At 48.5% G+C, this 21812-nt stretch overlaps 11 protein-coding genes across 11 annotated transcripts; 5 read left to right on the top strand and 6 right to left on the bottom strand.

Moving 5' to 3' along the window:
• Window positions 1-77: 77 nt before the first annotated feature.
• Window positions 78-2952, top strand: DEU56DRAFT_770886 (DEAD-domain-containing protein). The gene is made up of 8 exons (XM_041351439.1): window positions 78-382; window positions 435-1116; window positions 1168-1697; window positions 1751-1932; window positions 1988-2174; window positions 2229-2349; window positions 2406-2482; window positions 2531-2952. Exons 1-8 carry the CDS (start codon window positions 185-187, stop codon window positions 2864-2866), a joined length of 2313 nt encoding a protein of 770 aa, XP_041214561.1. The 5' UTR covers window positions 78-184; the 3' UTR covers window positions 2867-2952.
• A 73-nt stretch (window positions 2953-3025) lies between these two features.
• On the top strand, window positions 3026-6233 carry DEU56DRAFT_725866 (anaphase-promoting complex, cyclosome, subunit 4-domain-containing protein; the record flags this gene model as incomplete). The annotated part of the gene is made up of 13 exons (XM_041347889.1): window positions 3026-3262; window positions 3318-3518; window positions 3570-3643; window positions 3692-4287; window positions 4341-4447; window positions 4496-4626; window positions 4678-4829; window positions 4880-5157; window positions 5196-5429; window positions 5474-5531; window positions 5587-5772; window positions 5825-5952; window positions 6024-6233. 13 exons carry the CDS (start codon window positions 3026-3028, stop codon window positions 6231-6233), a joined length of 2592 nt encoding a protein of 863 aa, XP_041214560.1.
• Window positions 6234-6582: 349 nt separating this feature from the next.
• Window positions 6583-8550, top strand: DEU56DRAFT_385510 (uncharacterized protein). Its single transcript, XM_041345955.1, has 4 exons — window positions 6583-7077; window positions 7135-7169; window positions 7227-7763; window positions 7815-8550. Exons 1-4 carry the CDS (start codon window positions 6932-6934, stop codon window positions 8528-8530), a joined length of 1434 nt encoding a protein of 477 aa, XP_041214559.1. The 5' UTR covers window positions 6583-6931; the 3' UTR covers window positions 8531-8550.
• Window positions 8551-8754: 204 nt separating this feature from the next.
• On the bottom strand, window positions 8755-10205 carry DEU56DRAFT_770861 (phosphatidylinositol N-acetylglucosaminyltransferase subunit C). Its single transcript, XM_041351438.1, has 6 exons — window positions 10029-10205; window positions 9756-9977; window positions 9521-9701; window positions 9322-9469; window positions 9104-9270; window positions 8755-9052 (listed from the first exon to the last, which is right to left on the bottom strand). Exons 1-6 carry the CDS (start codon window positions 10126-10128, stop codon window positions 9007-9009), a joined length of 864 nt encoding a protein of 287 aa, XP_041214558.1. The 5' UTR covers window positions 10129-10205; the 3' UTR covers window positions 8755-9006.
• Window positions 10206-10244: 39 nt separating this feature from the next.
• DEU56DRAFT_770854 (uncharacterized protein) lies at window positions 10245-11185 on the bottom strand. The gene is made up of 4 exons (XM_041351437.1): window positions 10931-11185; window positions 10765-10881; window positions 10511-10708; window positions 10245-10453 (listed from the first exon to the last, which is right to left on the bottom strand). The coding sequence occupies exons 1-3, from the start codon at window positions 11075-11077 to the stop codon at window positions 10700-10702; spliced, it is 273 nt and encodes a 90-aa protein (XP_041214557.1). The 5' UTR covers window positions 11078-11185; the 3' UTR covers window positions 10245-10453; window positions 10511-10699.
• On the bottom strand, window positions 11186-12111 carry DEU56DRAFT_770851 (uncharacterized protein). The gene is made up of 5 exons (XM_041351436.1): window positions 11986-12111; window positions 11878-11929; window positions 11637-11828; window positions 11438-11586; window positions 11186-11387 (listed from the first exon to the last, which is right to left on the bottom strand). The coding sequence occupies exons 1-5, from the start codon at window positions 12046-12048 to the stop codon at window positions 11289-11291; spliced, it is 555 nt and encodes a 184-aa protein (XP_041214556.1). The 5' UTR covers window positions 12049-12111; the 3' UTR covers window positions 11186-11288.
• A 95-nt stretch (window positions 12112-12206) lies between these two features.
• Window positions 12207-13772, top strand: DEU56DRAFT_725103 (actin-related protein; the record flags this gene model as incomplete). Its single annotated transcript, XM_041347845.1, has 9 exons — window positions 12207-12260; window positions 12314-12378; window positions 12443-12641; window positions 12699-12823; window positions 12875-12997; window positions 13049-13238; window positions 13290-13464; window positions 13519-13658; window positions 13707-13772. The coding sequence occupies 9 exons, from the start codon at window positions 12207-12209 to the stop codon at window positions 13770-13772; spliced, it is 1137 nt and encodes a 378-aa protein (XP_041214555.1).
• Window positions 13773-14048: 276 nt separating this feature from the next.
• On the bottom strand, window positions 14049-15028 carry DEU56DRAFT_868393 (ribosomal protein L23/L15e core domain-containing protein; the record flags this gene model as incomplete). The annotated part of the gene is made up of 4 exons (XM_041355479.1): window positions 14049-14102; window positions 14159-14230; window positions 14286-14570; window positions 14990-15028. The coding sequence occupies 4 exons, from the start codon at window positions 15026-15028 to the stop codon at window positions 14049-14051; spliced, it is 450 nt and encodes a 149-aa protein (XP_041214554.1).
• Window positions 15029-15056: 28 nt separating this feature from the next.
• On the top strand, window positions 15057-15850 carry DEU56DRAFT_385446 (uncharacterized protein). The gene is made up of 4 exons (XM_041345954.1): window positions 15057-15220; window positions 15273-15323; window positions 15375-15501; window positions 15550-15850. The coding sequence occupies exons 1-4, from the start codon at window positions 15169-15171 to the stop codon at window positions 15644-15646; spliced, it is 327 nt and encodes a 108-aa protein (XP_041214553.1). The 5' UTR covers window positions 15057-15168; the 3' UTR covers window positions 15647-15850.
• Window positions 15827-17119, bottom strand: DEU56DRAFT_770828 (uncharacterized protein). Its single transcript, XM_041351435.1, has 3 exons — window positions 16570-17119; window positions 16243-16515; window positions 15827-16190 (listed from the first exon to the last, which is right to left on the bottom strand). Exons 1-3 carry the CDS (start codon window positions 16973-16975, stop codon window positions 16027-16029), a joined length of 843 nt encoding a protein of 280 aa, XP_041214552.1. The 5' UTR covers window positions 16976-17119; the 3' UTR covers window positions 15827-16026.
• Window positions 17120-17580: 461 nt separating this feature from the next.
• Window positions 17581-20195, bottom strand: DEU56DRAFT_770824 (armadillo-type protein). The gene is made up of 9 exons (XM_041351434.1): window positions 20036-20195; window positions 19946-19982; window positions 19588-19884; window positions 19277-19525; window positions 18989-19225; window positions 18822-18936; window positions 18521-18766; window positions 18129-18466; window positions 17581-18074 (listed from the first exon to the last, which is right to left on the bottom strand). The coding sequence occupies exons 2-9, from the start codon at window positions 19970-19972 to the stop codon at window positions 17790-17792; spliced, it is 1794 nt and encodes a 597-aa protein (XP_041214551.1). The 5' UTR covers window positions 19973-19982; window positions 20036-20195; the 3' UTR covers window positions 17581-17789.
• Window positions 20196-21812: the final 1617 nt, after the last annotated feature.

The following is a 21812-nucleotide window of genomic DNA, read 5'->3' as shown; positions in this document are numbered from 1 at the left end:
AACTTGTCACAATGTCAGAAGCTTAAATCTCGAGCACGTGACATTTTTAAGTTTTGAAGTAAGTACTAAGTCAGGATATTTACTATCACTAGTACTACATTACTGCTCGTAGTATTGCTCCCTGAGAGACTTCATAGTCTGCCAATACTCTCTGTCGGTTGGCCGCATTGCACTATATCCAGTCATGGACTTCGTAATGACCATCGACTCTGACGATGAATCACCACCTCAACGCAGAAACAGCAAGAAACAGCAGCAAGTAGATCATGACGCCGCCCACCTGGACCCCGACTTCCAATTCGATATTGCTGGTGATCCCTACACCGATTTATTGGAGTTTGGAGCACAGCAGTTGGATATCGTGAAGAAGGTTTCTAAGCCAGTGAGCATCGCTGCTAGTACACGCGATAGTCAGTCGCTGAATCGGCAAATAGGATCCTGTCTCGGTAGATGAAATTATCGAAAGACGCAAACTCAAGACGCGCTCGAAAAGAAAACGCGAGCCAGAGAGCGAGGATGAAGCTGAGGACGGTACGGAGGAAAGTGATGCTATCAGTGCAAAAGACTTCCCTGAAACGGATGGTTCGGGCGACGAAGATGACCCCCTTGCTACTTCCGGCGAGGAAGATGATGAAACCACCCAGTCCGTATCTGATGAGGACGAGGAGCAGAGCGATAATGATGATGCGGAATCGAATTCTTCGGATGAATCAGAAGAAGAGACTCAAGTCGAAAAGGATCGCAAAGCAGCATTCTTTGATTCGGAGGCAGCACCTTCGGAGCATCATTTATCTTTTCTGACCATGAACCTCTCCCGCCCGATTCACAAGGCGTTGGCCAATCTCGGATTCCATGCGCCGACACCCATTCAAGCCGCGACCATTCCTGTTGCTTTGTTGGGCAAAGATGTTGTCGGAAATGCTGTCACGGGTTCTGGAAAGACTGCTGCGTTTACCATCCCGATGCTGGAACGACTGCTATATCGAGAAAAAGGGAAGCATGCGGCAGCGACTCGGTGTCTGGTGCTGGTCCCGACAAGAGAATTAGCCGTACAATGTTATGACGTTGGTTCTAAACTGGCAGCGCACACTGACATTCGCTTTTGCCTCGTCGTCGGTTTGTTCCATTCAAACTTCACAGCAGCTAGTGTTCACGCAAACTTTCTAGGTGGACTTTCCGTCAAATCGCAAGAGGCGACCTTAAGGACTCGCCCAGACGTCATCATTGCAACTCCCGGACGGCTTATCGACCACCTGCGTAATTCCCCTTCCTTCACGCTCGATGCACTGGATGTCCTTGTTCTTGACGAAGCGGACCGCATGCTTTCCGATGGATTTGCAGACGAGTTGACCGAAATCATCAAATCATGTCCTGTTTCCCGTCAGACAATGTTGTTTTCTGCTACAATGACTGACTCGGTCGATGAACTGGTGAAGATGTCTTTGAACAAGCCTGTACGCCTGTTTGTGGACCCAAAGCGAACCATGGCTCAAGGCCTTATACAAGAATTCGTTCGCGTCCGAACGGAGAAAGAAGCGGACCGAACTGCGCTGCTTGTGTCTTTATGCAAGAGAACATTCCGACAGCGCGTTATCATATTCTACAAGAGCAAGAAGCTCGCACACCAGATGCGCATTGTTTTCGGTCTTCTTGATATGAAGGCCGAGGAGTTGCATGGTGACCTCTCTCAAGAACAGGTTAGACAGCACTTGCACACTTTCCTCCATGCCAGACATTAATTCTGTGATAGCGTCTCAGATCCTTGCAGCTATTTCGCGATGCACAAGTAGATTATTTAATGGCGACTGATCTTGCTTCTCGTGGGTTAGATATCAAGGGCATTGAGACCGTTATTAACTACGACATGCCTAACCAATTGTCGCAATACCTTCACCGAGTAGGTCGGACGGCCCGCGCAGGGAAGTCTGGTCGGTAAGCTTTAATCTTTAATCCATTCTCGTTGGCTGTGTTTTGATCATCCTTGTAGCTCAGTCACTCTAGTAGGAGAAGGAGACAGGAAAATGCTCAAAGCAGCCATCAAGCATAGTGCGGGCGAAGATAATGTTCGCCATCGGCTTGTCCCCGCTGATGTTTTTCCAAAATGGGTCAAGAGGGTAGAGGTTCTAAAAGACGAAGTCGCGACCATTCTTCAAGAAGAAAAGGAGGAGAAGCAGGTAACTTGGGAAGCTAAATGTTGTTCAACCGCTTTTACTCATATATTATGCTAGATTCGGCAGGCGGAAATGGAACTCAAGAAGGGACAAAATATGATTGAACACCAAGATGAGATTTTTTCTCGGCCTGCTCGAACTTGGTTTCAGAGCGAAAAGGAAAAGGCAAAGGCAGTTGGTGGGTGAAGATTTACAAGTTTTGCAATTAGCAGGAACTTCACGTCCTTTTTTCAGCCACAAGCAAACAGCAGTATGAAAGTGGAACTGGGCTCACGTCCAAGGGAAAACCCAAGGCTGTTGACGAGCCCAAGGTGCGTTTATTGCATCACCCACGACTCCTTATTGAACTCTTCCTTCAGCCAAAGAGAGATAAGTTTGCTGGTCTAACTAGGAAGGCAAAGCGTCGAAAAATGGCACTAGAAGCAGACAAGGAACTAGGTGAGACAGGCGCTGTGAATGCTGCCATTCGTTCCGCAAAGAAGGCTGCTCGTCCCGCCAAGATTGGGATTCAAAGTCACCTAAACGAACCTGTTTCAAAAAGAACGAAGGCAAGAAAAGGGACATCGAGAAGTGGTAATACATTCGACAGGGATTTATCATCGAAGGCGGCAAGAGGCGAAGGGGTGCATGCCAAGAAGGGAGACACAATCGGCGGGATGGGAAAACGCAAAGGGGGAAAGCGGAGGGACAAATAGTAAATTTGTTAAATCGCACAAAAAGGCAACTGTAATGGTTGGCATATGCTTGAGCACGTGGCCAAATGTAGAACGTAAGATCGACCAAAAGTGCTGAAAGTCGAAAGTTACCAAAGGGTTTTTTTGTGACTTGTCTTCGTACCACCAGAGGTAGAGCACATGGAACACAATGCGTTCGCGTCACTGGCTGTCTTGCAGCTCTCGTCTCCATGCCGTCTACTGACATCTGCTTGCTGCCCAGACAAGGACCTTGTCGTCCTGGTGTCCCGCCTTGGTGGAAGGGATAGGTTGACTCTATGGAAAATGCAAGGAACCAAAAAGTGGGACATCGAGGTGGGGTGTGATGAAAGCTCCATTGAAAGCGTATCGGCTTTAGCTTGGAGTCCTTGTGGTATGGTTATACGCCACAAGTTATGCGTCGTCATATCTAACGTTGTTTACTGTAGGCCAGACAATCGCTGTCTCTCATGGGTTCTCCCGCATTACACTTCATTCCGTGCAAGATGGTCACATAGAGCGTTCTCTCACCATCCCGGCATCGTTACACAAGTCTGAGCAACAACATCGAATAACTGGAGCTTGGTGGTTCCCAGGTTTCCGCGATTTACCACGAAGCACGATCCCAGATATCTTCAAGAGAAATGAAATTAATGTCTGTGGATTCGTTTAGGCTAACACTGCCTCCACTCTTATCATACTGAAGACAGGGTCTGCTCTCTCCATATTGAAAGTTCTTCCCCTCCTTGATCCCCTTAGAGAAGAAGATCACAAGCTCACGTAAGTCATCTGAGGCCACAAAATCCGGACTCGTTAACGTTTGTTCAGTGCCACCGACCTCTTTGCTTTTCAAGGAACACAGACAGGAGCTGCGCTGAAGTCATCCACACCTGAAGTCATCAGTGATTGGCCATCATTGCTCCCAGACCCATCTCTTGCTTCTCTCTGTCCTCCGATCTTGATCGATGAACAAGGCAAGACGACAAAAGACACACAAGTTAATCTTTCTGCGGAAGACGAAAACAGTCTCCTCGTGATAGGTGATGACAATGGCAAGCTTCACTGTTTTTTGGATGGCAGCTACTACCTAGGACCGATCAGTACGATTCCATCGACCGTGCCAACGGCAGTATTCAAGGATCCGAAGCAACCGCTATTTCTACTTCATCCTCAGACCTTAGGCTCCGACTTATTGTCCGCCGCGTTTGCGCCTCTATCGGTCGACTTACCGTTGCTTGCCTCCCATAGAATCCGAGATTTCGCCAGGCTTTCATCCGCCGCACGGGAATTGATGTGGTATGTCATGCGGGTCATTGAAGACCTGCGTGAAGTCTGGTTTGGTTCCGGTTCACTTACTGGAGCACGAGAAGCTGGCCCAAAATGGATTCAGCTGCTAGAAACCAGACTTCGTGACCAATTTGGCCGTTAGTAATGCTGTTCCTTGATGGATTTTTACTATTCTTAGTTTTCTCAACAGAGAAGGAACCCAGTGCAATCGTCGAGCTCACTGGTCTCCTAGTCGCTGGGTTGTGTTCTGAGGGACTTTCGGATTTCTTATCGTCCAGCGAGCAAATGAGTGAAAGGGTTGATTTATCCAAGGTTTCGTTGTTTCAAAGCTAATTTTGCTTTCAGGCTCTCCAAAAATGGGAGTCCACGGTGACCGATGCACTCGTTAAATTGCGCGATTTCTCAACGTTGCGACTGGTTCCTACGCTTCAACGGTTACATATCATTTTGGAAGAAGTTCGAGGATGGTCACTTATGTCTGGGATGATTTCCCATGATTGCCTACCTTTGTGCTGACACCTTTCCAGTCCTCAAATTGTCTTGTTTGGATTCAACGCCGATGACATTACCCACTGTCTGTCTTCGCTGAAGCAAGCCGTCTTCGTCTCAAATTTGTTGGCATTTCAAGCAAGAAGGGAACTCGGGTCATTCAAACATTTCCTGAGCTTTCTTCGGTATGGTGAGTGGGTTACTGAGCTACATAGGGCCGTAGCTTATTTCCCGTGTTAGAAATCACCTTGGCGGGCAACTCCTCCGAGACCCGCTCGCCCCCTGAACATGACATCCTTGAAGTCAATCACTATTTAATGTCCGGGTTGAAGACAAGTCAAATAGACCGGTGGTTCACAGGGCCAGCTCCCCAATTTGATCCCGGAGATCTTGGATTGCCTCGACACAACACGGATACTAACAAAGTTCTTGAAGAAGCACTGGAACAAGCCCACGCCGCGTTGCAGGATCCTTCTCAAACATCATGGCAGCCGGTAGGTTTCTCAGTTAATTGTAATGTGTACTCTACGACATGAGTTTGTATGTGTTTTAAAAGGTCTCCACGGCCGATAAATCACATCTGGACAAGAATCTGTGGGCACTTGTTCATGATTTGGCTGTCCGGTGTCAGCGGGTCTTCGCGCATGTTTCGAAGGCTACTGCTCGATCAGCCATCGTGTCAGGTAGTGGTGGGGCTACTCCATTTCAGGTGGAGGCGAGTGAAACTGTTCCAGGCGGTGCTTGCCAATTTGTCCGCGAAAGAGTTGTTCGACGAAATGAGGTGAGTCATGTTCGTTACAGTGCACTGAATTCAACCAAATTCGGATATTTTAGCCTGGCAACCACCTGCAGCATCTCGCGATCTATTTGACCTCGGAAATGCGGCCCCTTTGTGAGTTGCGCTTTGGCTCCTTCGCCTTTTTGGAAATTCAATGTGTACAAATTAGTCTGCTTGACCCGGACGCCTTACGCAAAATGCGCCGCTGGGGTTCCGCTGCATATTGATGTCATTGTTATGGAGTGTTCGATTGCTGGAGATGAGCCTGGGGATGTTACCGACGTCCATCTTTGCAACGCTGAGTTTTTCGACGACGAGATTCTCGTGATTGTATATAAAGTCAGAGGAACCGACGGTAAAGCACCCTGATTTATGTCCATTTGGCTCTCCATTAAATATGATCAAAGGTCCGATGTTCGCAGCTACGGTTCAATACAGCGCCCTTGAGTATCAAACACAATCAGAAGGATACGTAAACGGACCCGCCCGAAAAGATATGATAGCCAACGTGCTCCAGAGGTTGAAGGAGGGGCATGTAAGTATCGTGCAGCACCATGTTTTTGTCGAGACCTTGTGACCGGTACTTTTACTAACGGCATGATTCAGCTCTGGTTGAAACCTATCCCGATCAAGAGACGTCGCCAATTGACCGCGTGCAGAGACGGATCAGTATCGCTCGCAGTCAACGGAAGAGTCGGAAGGAGAGTTGTTTGTATACTTGACGGTGATGGGACGACAATGGATATACTGGATATGGAAGGAGATGAAGATATGGAAGGTGAGGATGAAACCGAGATGGATTCGACCGGGGCATAACAGGGCATAGCTGTGACGAGAGGGTGTGTGATTCGGTCCGTAGGTTTTGCATTCGCGGCCTCATTTTCATGGGCACACGGCGTGTCCAAGCCGAAAAAGATGGATGACTATGTCCTTGGTGTGCCCCTTTAGGGTCGTGAATCTCCATTAGTGCGTTGATCGCGGTCACTGCGGTGAGTTGGAGTGAGAGAAGAGTGGAGAAGAGGTAGGTTGAATCTATAGAGTGCAATCGGCCGTGAGGTGAAATGAAGGATTCATCCGAGATTCGACCGCACATGCTCCAAAACATCAGGTTCCTGGGAGTGGCTTGTGAGCAGGGTTGATACCGGGTACGTGTTAAGTTCGGGAATGAATGCAGATCACACAAGGGATCAGAGTGATGCTTTGGCTTGCTCGCCCCCCCCTCATCACCTGGAGGTCAAACGTCTGGCAGCCATTTATTATGATTCCGAATTGCAATAAACTTCCCCGTGAGGGCCCCACGGACAGTCTGAAATTGTAAACAGTTTCGCTTAACGTGATCACACCGCGGCCCTCTCCTCGTGCCCTTGATTCGAATTCTTTTTTTTCCGTACCATTTTAAACCGTCCTCTCTTCTGTGGATCGTCTTAAAAGTCCCTCCTTTAACATCCATTGTCTCCTGGATTTGATAGAAGCCTTATTGTCCTTTCAACTTTGCCTTGAACCTTTGTATTCACATGCCTAATAGAGCCGACCCCGGCCATTCACCCCCAGGCGATAAATCTGACTTCAAAGCAGACCTTGACGATCCTACTGCCTCCATGTCTGATATTGCTATAAGAAAAAAGAAAAATGCGGACGCTCAAGCTGCTTTTCGCCAGAGGTGAGCAGTACCTCTCAAACCCCTCCCTTCTCCATCTTTAAATATTATCTTTTTGAGGCGAGCAAACTACATAGCAACTCTAGAAGAGACAGGTTAGGTGGTCTCTACTTATTCTACCTTCATCGCTCATCTTTTGTCATATTCGGCAGTCACTAGTCTAGAGTCTGTCGTCCTCCAGCTTCAGGATTCGTGTCGCGAAGCGCGATCCGAAGCCGGGGATCTACGACAAGACAATGCACGCCTTAGACATGAATTGCGCGAACGTGAGAAGTTCTGGAGGGCCCTTTGGCAGGCGAGAAAGACAGGACAGGCTCCTGAATCTGACGACTTGCCCCCGCTCCCATCATCTTTTGCTCCTCATACTCAACCAACAAACATCAACAACAACCGTACCCCCTCGTCTCATGGTCATTATAGCGATGATAGCATGGGATATCAGACCAGCGACGAGACGTCCAATTCCCTGTGCAGCGGCTCATATACCAGCGGGCCCAGTCACTCATATGCGACTCAGTCTCCTGCGCTTTCTTACACTGGTGTAGAAACCGAGCAGATACCCTCCGGCGGAGCTGGCCATCATATGAACCCCCGGGTGTCAAGATATGGTTCTTACCCGTATCCGATGCAACCCATCAGCCGGGACGGACCATGGACCCACAACGTGGCCCAGACTGCGTCTGCTAATGGTTAGTTAATACTTCCGCTACCGATGTTATGGTTTCTGATAGAGCTTGCAGGTTCACCTACCTTGACATCCGCCGATGTATATGCAAACCGCCCTTTTGAAGAGCAGAAAACTCAGCTCAATCATTTAGAAACAACACCATATCTCTTTCCCAGTAGCCGTTCCATCTCCCCCACGTCGTCCACCCCCCCGTCCTCGTCTAGCACGTCCTTGACGTCCCCATTCCAATTCACATTCCCGGCTGATGGCCCGATCGCACAAGATCGCGCAGAGTTTGATTACCGCCGGCACTCCAATGCCCACGGCGCTGATCTAACCTTACATGGTGGGACCGCAGATATTTCGCTTCCGAGCGCTGGCAGCGACGGTGTGCGTTACAGACTTGGGGCCCGGCGCGCGAATTCTGGTCCGAGTCCACTACTACCATCCCTTCCTCAGTTCTCTGGAAGCGAGAACGGCTCTCAGCACGAGCGGGGAAGTAGCGAAGGTGAAGCCACCCCCTATTCGAAACTTCGACCTCGTAGAGGACGTTCTCGAGAGTCGAGGTCACCTTCCCCCGGTGCACCTCCGATCTCGGGCACGCTAGCGGTTATCAAAGCTCAAGCTTTTGGAGCACTTCGTCGAACTCGGACCAGAACTAAAAAAACTTCTGAGGGGGCGGCTAAGGTTGCAATGGAAGTTCTCGAGGCCAGGGGCATCGGAATGGGCGTAGTGGCTGGCTCGAAGCGCCCCCGCCTTCACCACGACGATTCCGACATGCAAACGTGATGCACATATAAATGTACTCCCCAACGACTACCAGTTCACTCATTTGATCCTTAGGGATTGTATTATTCTTCTCGTCACCAGTGGACTATGTAACCACGATTATTTGTACAGCAATTTAAGATCCAGTTACTTACTGTATTGCGCTTACTCCATAAAGGTCTGCTGCATAGTGTTGCATGTAATATGTTATGTACCTTCGTTGCACAAATACATTTATCATTAAAAACACTATCTGATGATGGCTGCGCAATGCGCATGCGTAATACCGCGTGTCCTTCGCGGCATTGTTCAAGTCGGTAACTCGCCGGCGGCCCACTGGCTAATACCATCCTTATGCCCGTCCGGATCTACTGGCTCGTGGCATTCGCCTACGGGCAGCGCGGAAGTCATTTGTGGCAAATCTGCTCGGCGGAGGACAAAGATAAATAAATAAAATTCTACGCTGTGTGCTCCACGTTTCAAGCAGTGTCCAATCATCAATTTAGTCTCGGAACTGCGACATCCCACGGTCCTCTTATTTCACTGCAGAAAGTCATGTTAACAGGAAAGGAAAAAGCTTAAGGAATGACGTACTTTTTGTATTTCTGTGCCCAGACTAGGACTCCCGGAGCAACGAACGTCACCGTAATCAAGATGCCTGCATAGATGGACGCAACCGAGACGGATAAAGGCACCGTTAACACAAATGATAGTACACAAAGGGCCAGGGTGAAGAGGATCTGTGCGAGTTGTGGTGTGACCTATAATCAAAGTTACACGATAATGTAACCAGGCAAAATTGCCGACCCTACCTGAAGCCGGTGACGCAGGATCGGGAAAAGAGCGAACAATTGCACAGCAAATAGGACAAGAGCAAAGACAGCCAAATCGTCAGGCAGTCGCGAGGCCAAGACAACCGATGACGAGATCGCGGCATTCATGGACAGTACAGATGTCAGTCTACATGGAAGATGAGAATTGACAATAAGGGCCAACGTGGCACTAACCCACCTTTCCTGTGGGACTGGTTTCATGGAGCTATAATCGGCGAGCAATGTGTTGAGAAGGAAGAGACATGCTGAAAGCGCCCAAATGGAGTCCGAGGACGTTGCTGCGGTCAAAGTTCTCAAAACAGGCGATAATGCCATCAAAGCGAGGAAAACAAGAAGGGACGATTTGATCGTATTCGAGCCTGGTTGATGCAGCCAATCAATGAAAGACCCAGGGGCGGATATGCAGGACGTACGGGTTGAGGCACCACGAACGGTATTAGAACGGCTGAGGATCTCACACAGAGCATATCCTCCAAAGAAACTAACTATCGAGACCCACAACAGGACACGGGCATCAAGCCAGCGTTCCTTGAGCCTCACAAAAACTGCGAGGAATGTGAAGATTGTCGCTAAGTGCTGGGTGATCGCACAGCATAGCAGTACTAGTGGCCAATAGGTGTACGGCTTGAAGTTAGCTTTGGAGAATATTAAGTACCACGTTTTGAAGATAAATTATGCTTACCAACGGTTCCGCCTCAAGGAAGAGAGAAAAGAATGAGGATGAATGTAATTATCAGGAAAAGGCTGCCTTTCCCACAACACTTTGTTCCATCCTTCGGATGTCATTATTCATGGGTTTGATGATCGTTTAGAAAAAAAAACAGTTCTTAAGGGCTAAGTGAGCACTATGTACTTGGTAGACGTTGTGCCGATCACAGCCACCGAACATCCTTGCAATGAACCGAACCGGGGGATTCACACAACTATCAATCATATCCCCGAGCAATCATCATTTACCCATTTGTATCTCAGGAAGTACATGGGCAAGACAAGACAAGACAAGACGGCGTCACTTTCCTCGATCATGGGAAGAGAAGAGCATTTGTTTATACCATTTTCTACATATGAAATCAACGTGTTCGAACATCATGGTTGTCTCACCGGCGGTCCGCTGAGTTTAACGACTGGTGAGATAATAGTGGGACATCAAGTAAAAGAAGAAACATGCCCATGAGGCCTTGAGGGATCATTTCATGTTTGAGCGGGTCCGAGGTAAATTGAAAAATATGGGAGGGATCGGCGATCATGTATTAAACGGCACGAGAAAACCTGAAGGTCAGAATGAGAGAAGTCCGGAGCGATGGATGACCCGCATGTTCTACTGGCGGTGAGGCGATACACACGCACAAAGTTTGATTCAATCCCACTAGAAGTAGCGACAGTAAGGAACGGTAAAGAATCGCTCATAGAGCTTGACATTACCACTAGGCGTTCTTCATCCCTTGGCGTAGGTACTGGTTTCGCCACTTTCGCAGCTTCCACCTGCTCGGCAAGTCGTCCCCGATTCGGATTCGAGGCATTAGTACCTCGTGCATGTGCCTATGCTGCCTGGTGAATCCTGTAAATGGATACTAATTCAAAGACTTACCGTTTTCAACCTTCTCTCAGCAGCCTCTGCAGCTGCGGCGCGAGGATCAGGAGGCGGTGTGGTGCCATCATTTGGCTGGCCAGCAGTGCTTCCCAACACCTGATGTCCCCCGGAATGCACACTGGACTTGGAGCACAATGAGCCCATGCAGGTGGCAGAACAGAAATTTGGTATAATGGAAGTTCGTTATCCCCTCAAGTGCCAAAGAGATCGAGAACGGGTATTAAGACGTTGTGGTCTGAATTCAAGAAGCGCAGCCTAGTGTAGCGCCCATTCGTACCCTGTATGGGAAACATGCGCAGGCAAGGCATCGCGGATCTACCGCAAATCTACTGTACATAACATCCATATCAAAGAACTACATGGGAAGTGTATTCGACATCTCTCTGTAATTTCCCCGACCACTGTTGCCAGTAGAGCGAGCAAAACGCTCACGAAGGTCACGCGGTAACCATTCCTGCAGATACAACTGAGTAACGCTCAAATCGAAAAAGAAATTATACGAACCTCCCACCAGCGCCTGCTGGTAGACCATGCCGTACTAGAATCCAAACCGACCTTGAGCATGCGGTTTTTAATGCCCACGCCAAGTAACAGCCCGAGGATAGTCAATAGAAAAAGGGTGACTACAAGCTGATCCCTAGGAGAATCTCGTTCTGGTAGGCACAAATTAACGTTGGCAGACACAGGGAAATTGAAGACGCACGAAAACATCGCGCTTCAACATCTCCCTCTAGGCCGGTTGCAGTGTCTGGATCTGTGTCGCCAAGAGATGCACCAGCGCAGATAGGTAGGTTCTGATTCAAGCACCACTGCTTAGTGCACGACAGACAAGGTTTGGACGGGTTGTCGGGCGTGTTCAGGGATAGAATCGTATAGTTTGCAGAGAAGCAGATGCCTAAAGTGCGATTAGTTCCAGCATGATGATCAATTTGAAGGGACACCACATTTGCAGAAGTTTGTCACCTCCCTCTTATTCATGTTAGCTTCGACTGGCACCTGGAGCCAGATTGTTAATTGAATGGTTATGTCAAAGATCTAAGAGCTCGACGCACGATGCTTAGTATAAGCGTAATAAACAGAAAGCTAATAAGTCGTGTGGGACTGTGTCGCACCATGACGAGCTTGAGTGCTGTGTCCAGGAGTCAGACGTGACATTATGTGAGAAACACGCTCAAACGGTTAAACGCGTCACTTTCACCAACAAGCACATTTGATCGTCAAACCGAATCTCTTATCCTTACCAAAACTTTTTCCAGTCGTCATCGCTGCAGGGATGTCGGCAGAATTTGAGGATGTCCTCACAAATCAACCTGTCGTGATAGACAATGTAACGCTCATATTCTAACTACGGCGCGTGTCAGCTCAGTTTAGTTCTGACAGGGCTCCGGAACCATCAAAGCAGGTTTTGCGGGTCAAGATCATCCAAAATGTTTTTTCCCGTCATTGTACGTGTTACAACTTGAACGCGATGGCTGGTCAATGTGTAGTCCCAATCATTTGAATTTCTAGCGTTGGGAGACCAAAGCATGTGCGTGTCATGGCTGGCGCTCTTGAAGGCGACGTCTTCATCGGTCGTCGCGCACAAGAATTCCGCGGTCTTCTCAAGATTAAATACCCTATGGAACATGGCATTGTAACCGATTGGGATGACATGGAACGGATATGGAGTTGGATATATGCTGAAGAGCTTGGGACCCTCAGTGAAGAGGTATGTCCCCTTTATCCATTATAGATGCCCGGACGTTCCAATCAGAATGCCTGAAAGCACCCAGTTCTCTTGACCGAAGCGCCGCTCAATCCAAGGAGTAATCGTGATGTAGCCGCTCAGATATTCTTCGACACATTCAATGTTCCAGCTCTCTTCCTGTCCGTGCAGGCCGTTCTTTCGCTGTAAGCTATAGACTTTCCGTATACATTTTAGCCCCTTCGAACTATCCATAGATATTCTTCAGGGCGGACAACTGGCATAGTACTTGACTCTGGAGATGGCGTTACACATGCTGTTCCAGTATTTGAGGGTTTCTCCATGCCTCATGCGATTCGAAGAGTGGATGTCGCCGGAAGGTATGATGATCATCTTTTCGTCAAATAAAATCCTCACATGTCGCATTACAGGGATGTAACTGACCATCTACAACTGCTGCTAAGAAAATCTGGCCATCATCTGCACACAACTGCGGAAAGAGAAGTGGTTCGGATAATCAAGGAAAAGTGCTGTTATATCGCGTTAAGTCCTTCCAAAGAGGAAAAGGATACCGTGGGTCGGACTGAAGAGTTCCGTCTCCCGGATGGAAACGTAGTTCAGGTAAATTCCTAACTTCCTGTTCTGAAGACGCCAATCACATCTCTGTTGCAGTTGGGACCTGAGCGGTTCCGTGCTCCCGAAATCTTGTTTAATCCAGAGCTTATTGGACAGGAATACGCTGGTGTTCATCAGGTTGTCGTTGATTCAATCAATCGAGTTGATTTGGATCTGCGGAAGAGTCTCTTTTCGAACATCGTTCTCAGTGGAGGCAGCACGTTATGCAAAGGTCCGTAAGCTTTAGTAGGGAAGTCACTCCCGCATTGATAGCATCTTTTTGAAGGTTTTGGCGATCGTCTTCTCAACGAAATCAAGAAGTTGGCTTTGAAAGATGTCAAAATCAAGATTTACGCCCCTCCGGAACGTAAATATTCAACGTGGATAGGTGGTTCTATTCTTGCAGGTCTTGGGACTTTCAAAAAGGTTGGCCTCAACCTGTTTTATGTGGGCGGTTCTAAAACATATCTACAGATGTGGGTATCAGCAGAAGAGTATCAAGAAGATCCGGATATCATCCACAAGAAGCTTGGCTTCTAAAACTTTGGCTTGATTTTGTGTTTTATCCTCTCCTTGTAGAACTCTATGCTCAACTATATTACCACTGCATCGATACCCAACATAACTAACTGGTTTTGTAATGCTCTTAGAAAATGCGCGAATACCAAAGGAGATGTAAGCCGCATGTGCATATGATTCATGAATGTGGTTGTGAGTGTGACATACGCCATAGGTACAGCTCGCTCGATTGGTTCTCGATAATAAGGGGTGCACTCGAGCAAGAAAGAGATATAGACCAATGCAAGAGGGTAGTGTTTACTTGCCCTTCTTAGCAGGTTCAGCAGCCTTAGTCTTCTTAGTACCACGGAACTACAGACGAAGTGCATCAGTGCATCATCCAAAAATGTCCAAAGGAATTGTCGCACCTTCTTGGCGCGGTTCTTTCTCTCGTGTCGCAGTTTACGCGAAGGCTTGTCAACCTTGATAGCAAGGCCAGACTAGTTGGATCGAGAATGAGACGGTAGTCGTGTAGTAGGTTGAACATAAGCTTGCCTTGACCAGTCTGTGCTTAGGTTCGAACCTCTTCTGTGATGTCTCATCATCGTAAATCAGCGCAAATCCAGTGCTACGTCCACCACCGAACTGTGTTCGGAAACCAAAGCAGACTACGCGTGCTTTGTCCGTCTTGTACATGGTAGCCAACTTCTCTGCAAGCTCGGTTTTTGGTACGTTCGGTCGCGATGGGTGGAGAACATCGAGAACAAACTGACGGCGCGCCAAAAGGCGGTTGGTGATGAATTTACGGGCGCGGAGGGTGACGGGTGCTGCGTTGTCGGCCTAAAGTCATAGACCGTAAGCTTAGTACATCCAACCTGCATTGGTACCATCCATCGCCTCCCGACCGCAGATCTCGCGTGGTTTCGACGATTCGACATGGAACAGCAACCTGCAGCATTCAATGGGAACTCTCACCATGATTTTTGTCGTCTTCGACGTTTTGCGACCTTTTCTTCCCGGGGTCTTGACGAGATGTGTGGAGGCGTAAGGAGATCGAAATCCGTTCGGCAGAGTCCGAACACAGCCACCTGTAATTACCCAAAAGGGGTTGGATAACTCCTGGACCCGGACTTCCTCGTGATACTGCCATGTCGTCCAGCTTTGCCTCTTCGTTCGCGCCCTATGTAAGCATTCTCGATATGCATTTATGAACACATTGTACACATGCGTGCAGACCCTTCCACCAGATGACTCTTCACATCGATCAGCGCCACCTTCAAGCCCCAAAGCGCGGCCATGGTTCCCTGTTCACTCATCCTCGCGAGGAATAGAGATATCTTATCAATCTGGCGGCCTCCCTACATTCAACAATTCAATAATCAGGAATGAGGATACTCCGGAAGATGTTCAGCAGAACCAGTGGGAAACGAGTCATGGGATGCGCGTGGACGTCCTCTCCGCCTTCGCATATATATTGGGTCCAATCTCAGGTAAGTTTTATAAGTATAAGCAGTCATTCCGTCGTGCCATGATCTACTTCAGCTTTGGTATTACTTGTGCTGGAAACTAATAATGATTATGTTCGATTTCATGGTAACGTTCTCTGCTTTCTTTCTGATATGCCACTGAGCTCATCGTTAACAGCCTACCAATCTGCCTTGCTAATGACACCTCTGCTATTGGTGCGCATATTTGCATCACTCCTTGGTTTTCCATCATGGGTACGATCATTCCTCACTGTTACATTCGCACTTTCTGCACTTTTCATGGCGTGAGTGATCCGGAAAGTTCACATGAGTCCCAAGTTCACAATTTTCAGCGTACGAGCGTACCTCGGAGCTTCGCACGAAGGTCTCGCACGTTATCATCTCCCAAGAATTGGGCCGCTCGCTGAGAGATGGGTGTTTGAGGAATGAGCTGCTCTCCTCCATGACATCATACATTGTCACCGGAATTGCGCCTTTTATCTATGTAGCCACGAATACACGAATGATGCGCAGATTCGAGGTCGGGTGCTTTTTGGCACTGGCTCCTATCTCATAGAGCATCATGCGGATTTACGACATCCTTGTATATTGTAATCGAAGTCCATAATAATGCTCTTGAATCGTTTTGGTCAAGGAGGTAGTCGAGCGAACAGCATAGATAGTTTACAAAAGCATGAGGAAGTCCGTCATAATACAGTGGCAAGGTAAGTACAAAACAAATTCGTACGCGCACTCTAATAGAAGCGCCAGCGCGTGGGTTCTACAGATAGTCTGTGGTTACAGAAGAAGAAATCGAGTCTAACCCGGTGTTATATGCAAAGACCTGCAACCTCGACGCCAGACGCGCATGTCGCCGTAACAGCCGAGCCAAGAACTGCCTGAAGAAGGGGTTGGATCGCGTTGATGATAGCATCGGTCAGATTCTCGACGATGTCCAGGAGGTCGTCCAGAGTACATTTTAGCTGATACACGACTACAAAGAGAAATCAATAACGTTACGCACGCAATAAATTATCGAGACTTACTGGGACCCAAGATCGGACCGACGATGGGCAACGAGACGACAAGGTTGTAAGTGACCGTGAGGATGTCCTTGTTAGCGTTAATGATGCTCTCTAGCAAGGTTTCCAGGTTGTTGGTGGGATCCATGTTTGCGGTGCCGTTGTCACCGCCAAGCTCCGCTAGAACAGTAGTGAAGCCCAGAAAGTTCGTACTGAATCCTGAGAGTTCTGTTGACGCCTGCTGTTGGAATGCTGGGTCAGAAGCGGACGCAGACGTTGCATTTGATGCTAGGTTGTCTATGCGAGAACGATAAGTAACGGTCACAAACAACCCCCATTTTACCGACGTACGATAGTTTGAGGCGTGCCGCAAGGCCTGGCGGTGATATCTTCGTAGAAGGGCAAGCTTGCGGCTCGATGCGTTCGAGCTCCCATGACCACTGGCAGATGCGTGAACTGGTTCACGCGGCACGTGTGGAACACTCCTGGCTGCTTTACGTTCTGCGTGCCCCGCCGTTATCCGCGAGGGGGCCTTCAGTGACTTGGGTTGTATGGCTGTAGTATGAGAAGCTAGATGCTTAGGTGCGGATAACCTGTCCGTTCTGGCATCGATGTTCGCAAACCCGCCAAAGGCCCTCGGCGAAGACGGCAGTGGGATTGGATTGGCCAGGGCATGCTGCACCGCGAAGGGCGTGCTAAGCATCAAAGTTATGGCGGCGGCGGGCACGAAGACAAGGAGAGAGCGCATGACCGGCATTCTGAAGGAGTGGGATGAAAAGGAGCGTGAAGCAGGGAGGTAGATATTAAGACAAGCGACTCGCGCTGAAGTTATGAACGATATAGACTTGAGGAACGACGTAGCCGACAAGTACCCAGACTTGCGATAGTTGTGGTAGAGTGCAAAAACGCAACTCATACAGTGAGACGCGTTCTTATACCCTAATATTGAGTCCCAAACCTTAATCACGCCTCGCGTCTGATTGGCTCCCCTCGTCCATGTCACGTGATGAAAAGCAATTCACCTACCAGATGGCGGTGCAAAATTGAGTATGAACCCTTCACGAGAACTAATGGGAGATCTAGGCGAGGGACATGACACTGAGGAATTTTACACCGTGTAAGGGCCAACATTGATCTGAAGAGGACATGCTACTTGAACTGTAGAATCGTGAGCAACCTTCTTAAAGACGCACAACATCATCGTCGTACGAAATAGTCTTACCGGGAATACCATATCCATTACGACTTCTATATATTTTAAGGTGGGCTCGGCACGCGTTGTATGCAGTAGACCGAGGACAGAACCTGCCAGTCAAAGAAAGAAAGTCTTCGCCGGATTTAATCAGATGCCCGGTGCATTGGTACGGAGTGCATAACAGGCAGTGTTTTGTCTGCAGTTCATGATTCATTGAGCACAAAAGAAGGTACAGTACTATTTATTCTCTTGGAATGTTCGTGAGTGCGAGAAAAAGACTCAAAAGGCAGGGAGGGGTATGTGCAGACTGCAAAGACCTTCGCCTAGTCAACCTGTTCTACATAGGTCAACGACCACGGGTGAAAATTTCGTGCTTTCAACACTTGCCTAACATATCCGCTGACAGGGCTTTTTGAAGAGCCCGAGCGGCGAAGTAACGCACGTCTGCATCGGAATCTGTTTTCTGTTGCTCTAGTACGGGAACGATGCTTTGGCGGAGGAATTCGCGACCCTCGGTAGTATTTCCATATGTAGTGGCAAGAATCTCTAAAGACTTGGCGACGTTGAAACGGATGTTCGGGATGGGATCTTCAGCAAGCTGCAGGAGCGGCCCGATAATCTCAGCTTGAACAATTGCAAGATTCAGGGAAGGTGCGATAGTCTGCAATTGAAGATCCGCTCAAATCGCTGCGGCCTAGTAAAAATGAGTACGTACTGTGATCGCTTGCACGGTGGTCATCCTGTAGAGGTAATTTGGATGTTGCCCCATACCCATGACCTTGGGCACAATCTGAACCTTCGCCCAATCGACGCCGAAGACTTCCGTCAGTTTCTTAAGGTTAATGGTCGCAGATTCGCGTATACTAAAGACCGTGTCGCCTAACCAGGACATGCACAGGTTCCCGAGCTGTTCGTCGAAGAAAGGCTTGCCGAGTTGTGTTGCGAGAAGGGGGATATATTCTATGATAGCCTGTCTGACGCGCCATGACTTGTCCTCCGCAAGCTCAATGATGGCAGGGAGAAGACTATCAGACAGGAGTTCGATATCGATGACTGACAATAGTAATTTCAGAGAGTTATTCGCGTGCAAATGGGCAAGGAGCTTACCACCATTTACAGTCTCGAGCTTACTAATGACATTGAGTCGAACTTCAGGAAATTCGTCCTTTAATAGGTGAAGGAACAAGGGTAGAAGATGCTCAATAGTAGGATCTCTGCCCAAGAGCGGTGCAAGGCCACTGATATGGTTCGCAAGAGCGGCTCGCACGTGCTGAGACGCGTCGTGCGAGAGGTCACGCACGCAAGGTACGATGCGTGCAAGAATGACTTCCTTCTCGAGCAGTTTTGAAAACCCTGAAAGTCAAGTGCAGAATCAAGCAGTATTCTATGGTGATATTGATTACCATACCTGGAATCTGGCCTGCAGCCGCTGTGCGTACTTCTGCCTCGTTATCTTTCAGAAGCTGCACATATTGCCCTATTAACTCCTCCCTGACCAATTCTATGCCAACGGCTTCTGCGAGCTATATGAATTGTGTCAACTAAATAAACGTGGAATCCGACATCGGGGCGCACCTCGTTGAAGTGTGTGGCGGCCATATATCGCACTCGCCAGCTCTTATCAGCAATGCTGTGTCTGATTTGCTTCAACAACTGCTCCTTCACCTCAGGTGGCGTAAGTTGCTTCGCGATAACAATAAGATCTTCTACGGTGAGTAAGCGCACAGAATCCTGATCATCGGACTGGAGTCTGCGGTAGATTGGTAGCCCATCCGACAAGACATGTTGCTTTGACAGGTTTTTGACAAATGGCTGTTTAAGAATATGTCAAATCGGCGCAGAGACAGATTGTGTATTACGCACCCCGAGCCACTTTGCTGCGGCGCGTCTGACCATAGGTGTATCATCTGCACCCAAAGCGGCGAAGCCCTTCCGGAGATCCTCCTGGATCGACCATGATACTTTGTTGTAAACTGGAGGATACAGTGCAGCAGAAGAGGTACGCGATGTAAACCATTCGCCTTGTGAGAGCCGCTTTAAGAGTGGAATATAAAACTCTTCAATTTGCGGAGTAGATAGAACTTCAGCTATTTTGGCGATAGATTCTGCAGCCTGTTGGCAAAAGCATAAGTTATCAACCAATTCGTCCAGTACCATCTCTTAAGTACGCGCACCTTATCCCGTACCAGGGTCTCCTCCACTGCGGACAAATTCTCCAGGGGGCCCAGCAGCACATGAGCGAATTGCTTTCCCCCGATGTACTCCTCAAAATTCCTTCCAAGCTCTTTTGCCAAAGCCAGTAATACCTCATCCTCGTCATCAACGGAGTCTTGCAAGAATGGAACAAGCTCGTCACGGGCGCGATCTGGCCCTAAAGCGAGTGCAATTGTGGGTATGCTGTGAATGGCGTTGAGGCGTAGTTGAACGTCTTCCGAGCGCAGCTCGTCCATCAGAACGGCAATAGGTGCAATCTGGAACAATCATGTGTTATTTTCATGCCATTCACCATGTAATTTTGATGATGAAACTCACGTCCTCCATGGTGTATCCGGGTTCCATCGCAGTGGCGCTGTATCAAGAGGCGTTCAGTCCCAGTTGAGAAATCACGGGGGGACTTATTACTGTTCGACAAGTCAGATACGAGCCTGTTATACCTTTACAAGAGTCGCGAGGCTGAAGATGGTTGGGTTAGATGTCTAGCGATTAAACGTTGAGGGCAAGTGATCTGTTCTTGATTAAGCTTGATTAAGATGAAGCTTGTTTTGTTTAGCGTATTCGATTCAATCGCCAGTCAATATCATCGTTCAAGTTTGCAACTATAACTACAGAACGCAGAACTTGAATAACATACTAGCTGACTGCAGTTCACTTCATGCCTACTACGGACCGTCATTGTGTAGTACTGACGACTTCTCGAGAGTCGAGCTAACTCGTGAGACATTTGACGGAATCGGAACAAAGTGGAGCTCACTGGCCAAGTACTGGCCGCTGGTCTTCAGTCGTTCAATCTAATGAAGGGCCGCCTGGGACGAGCCTAGCCAGTAAATCACCAATTGGGCTCCGAATCAGTACAAGTAGTACAATATTTAGCGTAAAGCGAATAACGGAGTCCAACCAAAGTTTGACGAGATACAACCATCATAGAAAGCTCTTCACGAAGAAGAGAAATAGAAAAAAAATTATGCGATAATCAACAACTGCCTCAGAGCTCAGTTGAAGACGACAGACGCTGGCGCAAGCCATGAGGTCTACCTCGCGATGGCGGAGGGCACAGTCGTCCCAGGTGGTCCCTGTGAAATCTTTATCATTAAGGGGTCGAACAATTGTATATGATAACTTACGACCCGCCAAACCATGAACACCACCCGCAAGGGCTCCATACAAAATGCGCAGATTATAAAATCACAACCAGTTCCATAAGCATGACAGCGTCCATGGTCTTTGACAAGTTCCACAACCAGTACTAATCTCGGCAGAATATTCCCAACGGACTTCCACTTCGCTGCGTGCAAGCACACAGAGACCCGCACGCACCCGAGACAACTCAGGGCAAAGCGAGATCTGGCTCGAAGCTAGCCTCATCGGATCGACAGATGTAACAGAATTTTGACATTACGACAGGGGTCTGGGTGTGACAACGGTTTGTGAGGCCAGAAATCCATGCCCTTGGTTATAAACCCAGCGAGGATTAGTCACGCCGCGCAAAGCACGGAAGCACCGATAGACCTCTTTTTAGATCGTCCTCGTATGCTTTGACTATGGCTTGCTCCGCGAGCGACGCCTCATGTGACTTTTGCAATATAGCACGATAGTTGCAGTATGACTATGTGATTGTGTTCCCTGTCCATGTGGGGTAGGCAGTGTCTATGATATGGTTGCGTGTTGTGTGCTTTTCTGTGCAGGTGTTCATAGACTATAATATGGGTGCGCAAAATGCGCTTATCGCACTTTCGTGCATGGCCAAGGACGATGATGCTGCACGCGAACGCACGAATGCACTGATAAACCACGCCCGAGGTTTCGAAGCGAAGAGTCCTCTTGTGCAACGAGACAAGGCGGTTTCACCCCTGGTATTACGTGTCTTGTGGTAGTACTTGGTTTTCGACGAGCAGGCGACGCGCCGTAACAGTATGGAAAAAGTTCAGAAGAGGTGGCAAGGCGGCCACAGCATCGATAACGAGTGAAGTATCGAGAAATATCACCTGGAGATGCTAAGCAAATGACTAGTCAGCAGCGATTCAAGATGACATTGGCCTGTGGTGAATGAAACGGCATATGCATCTGCCTATTTGGATCACTGCCCCGCTGCGAAATGATCACAGAGGAAGCCGATAAGAGGACTTCTGTGCCGCTCTCTCGTGCTTTCGACTCGAGGTTAACCATACACACAAACCCATCC

Source organism: Suillus clintonianus, assembly GCF_016758775.1.
Source record: "Suillus clintonianus strain FC179 chromosome Unknown DEU56scaffold_4, whole genome shotgun sequence".
NCBI classification, from domain to species: domain Eukaryota; kingdom Fungi; phylum Basidiomycota; class Agaricomycetes; order Boletales; family Suillaceae; genus Suillus; species Suillus clintonianus.
The sequence above is the reverse complement of the archived record's forward strand: the minus strand, read 5'-3'. Positions and strand labels throughout refer to the sequence as shown.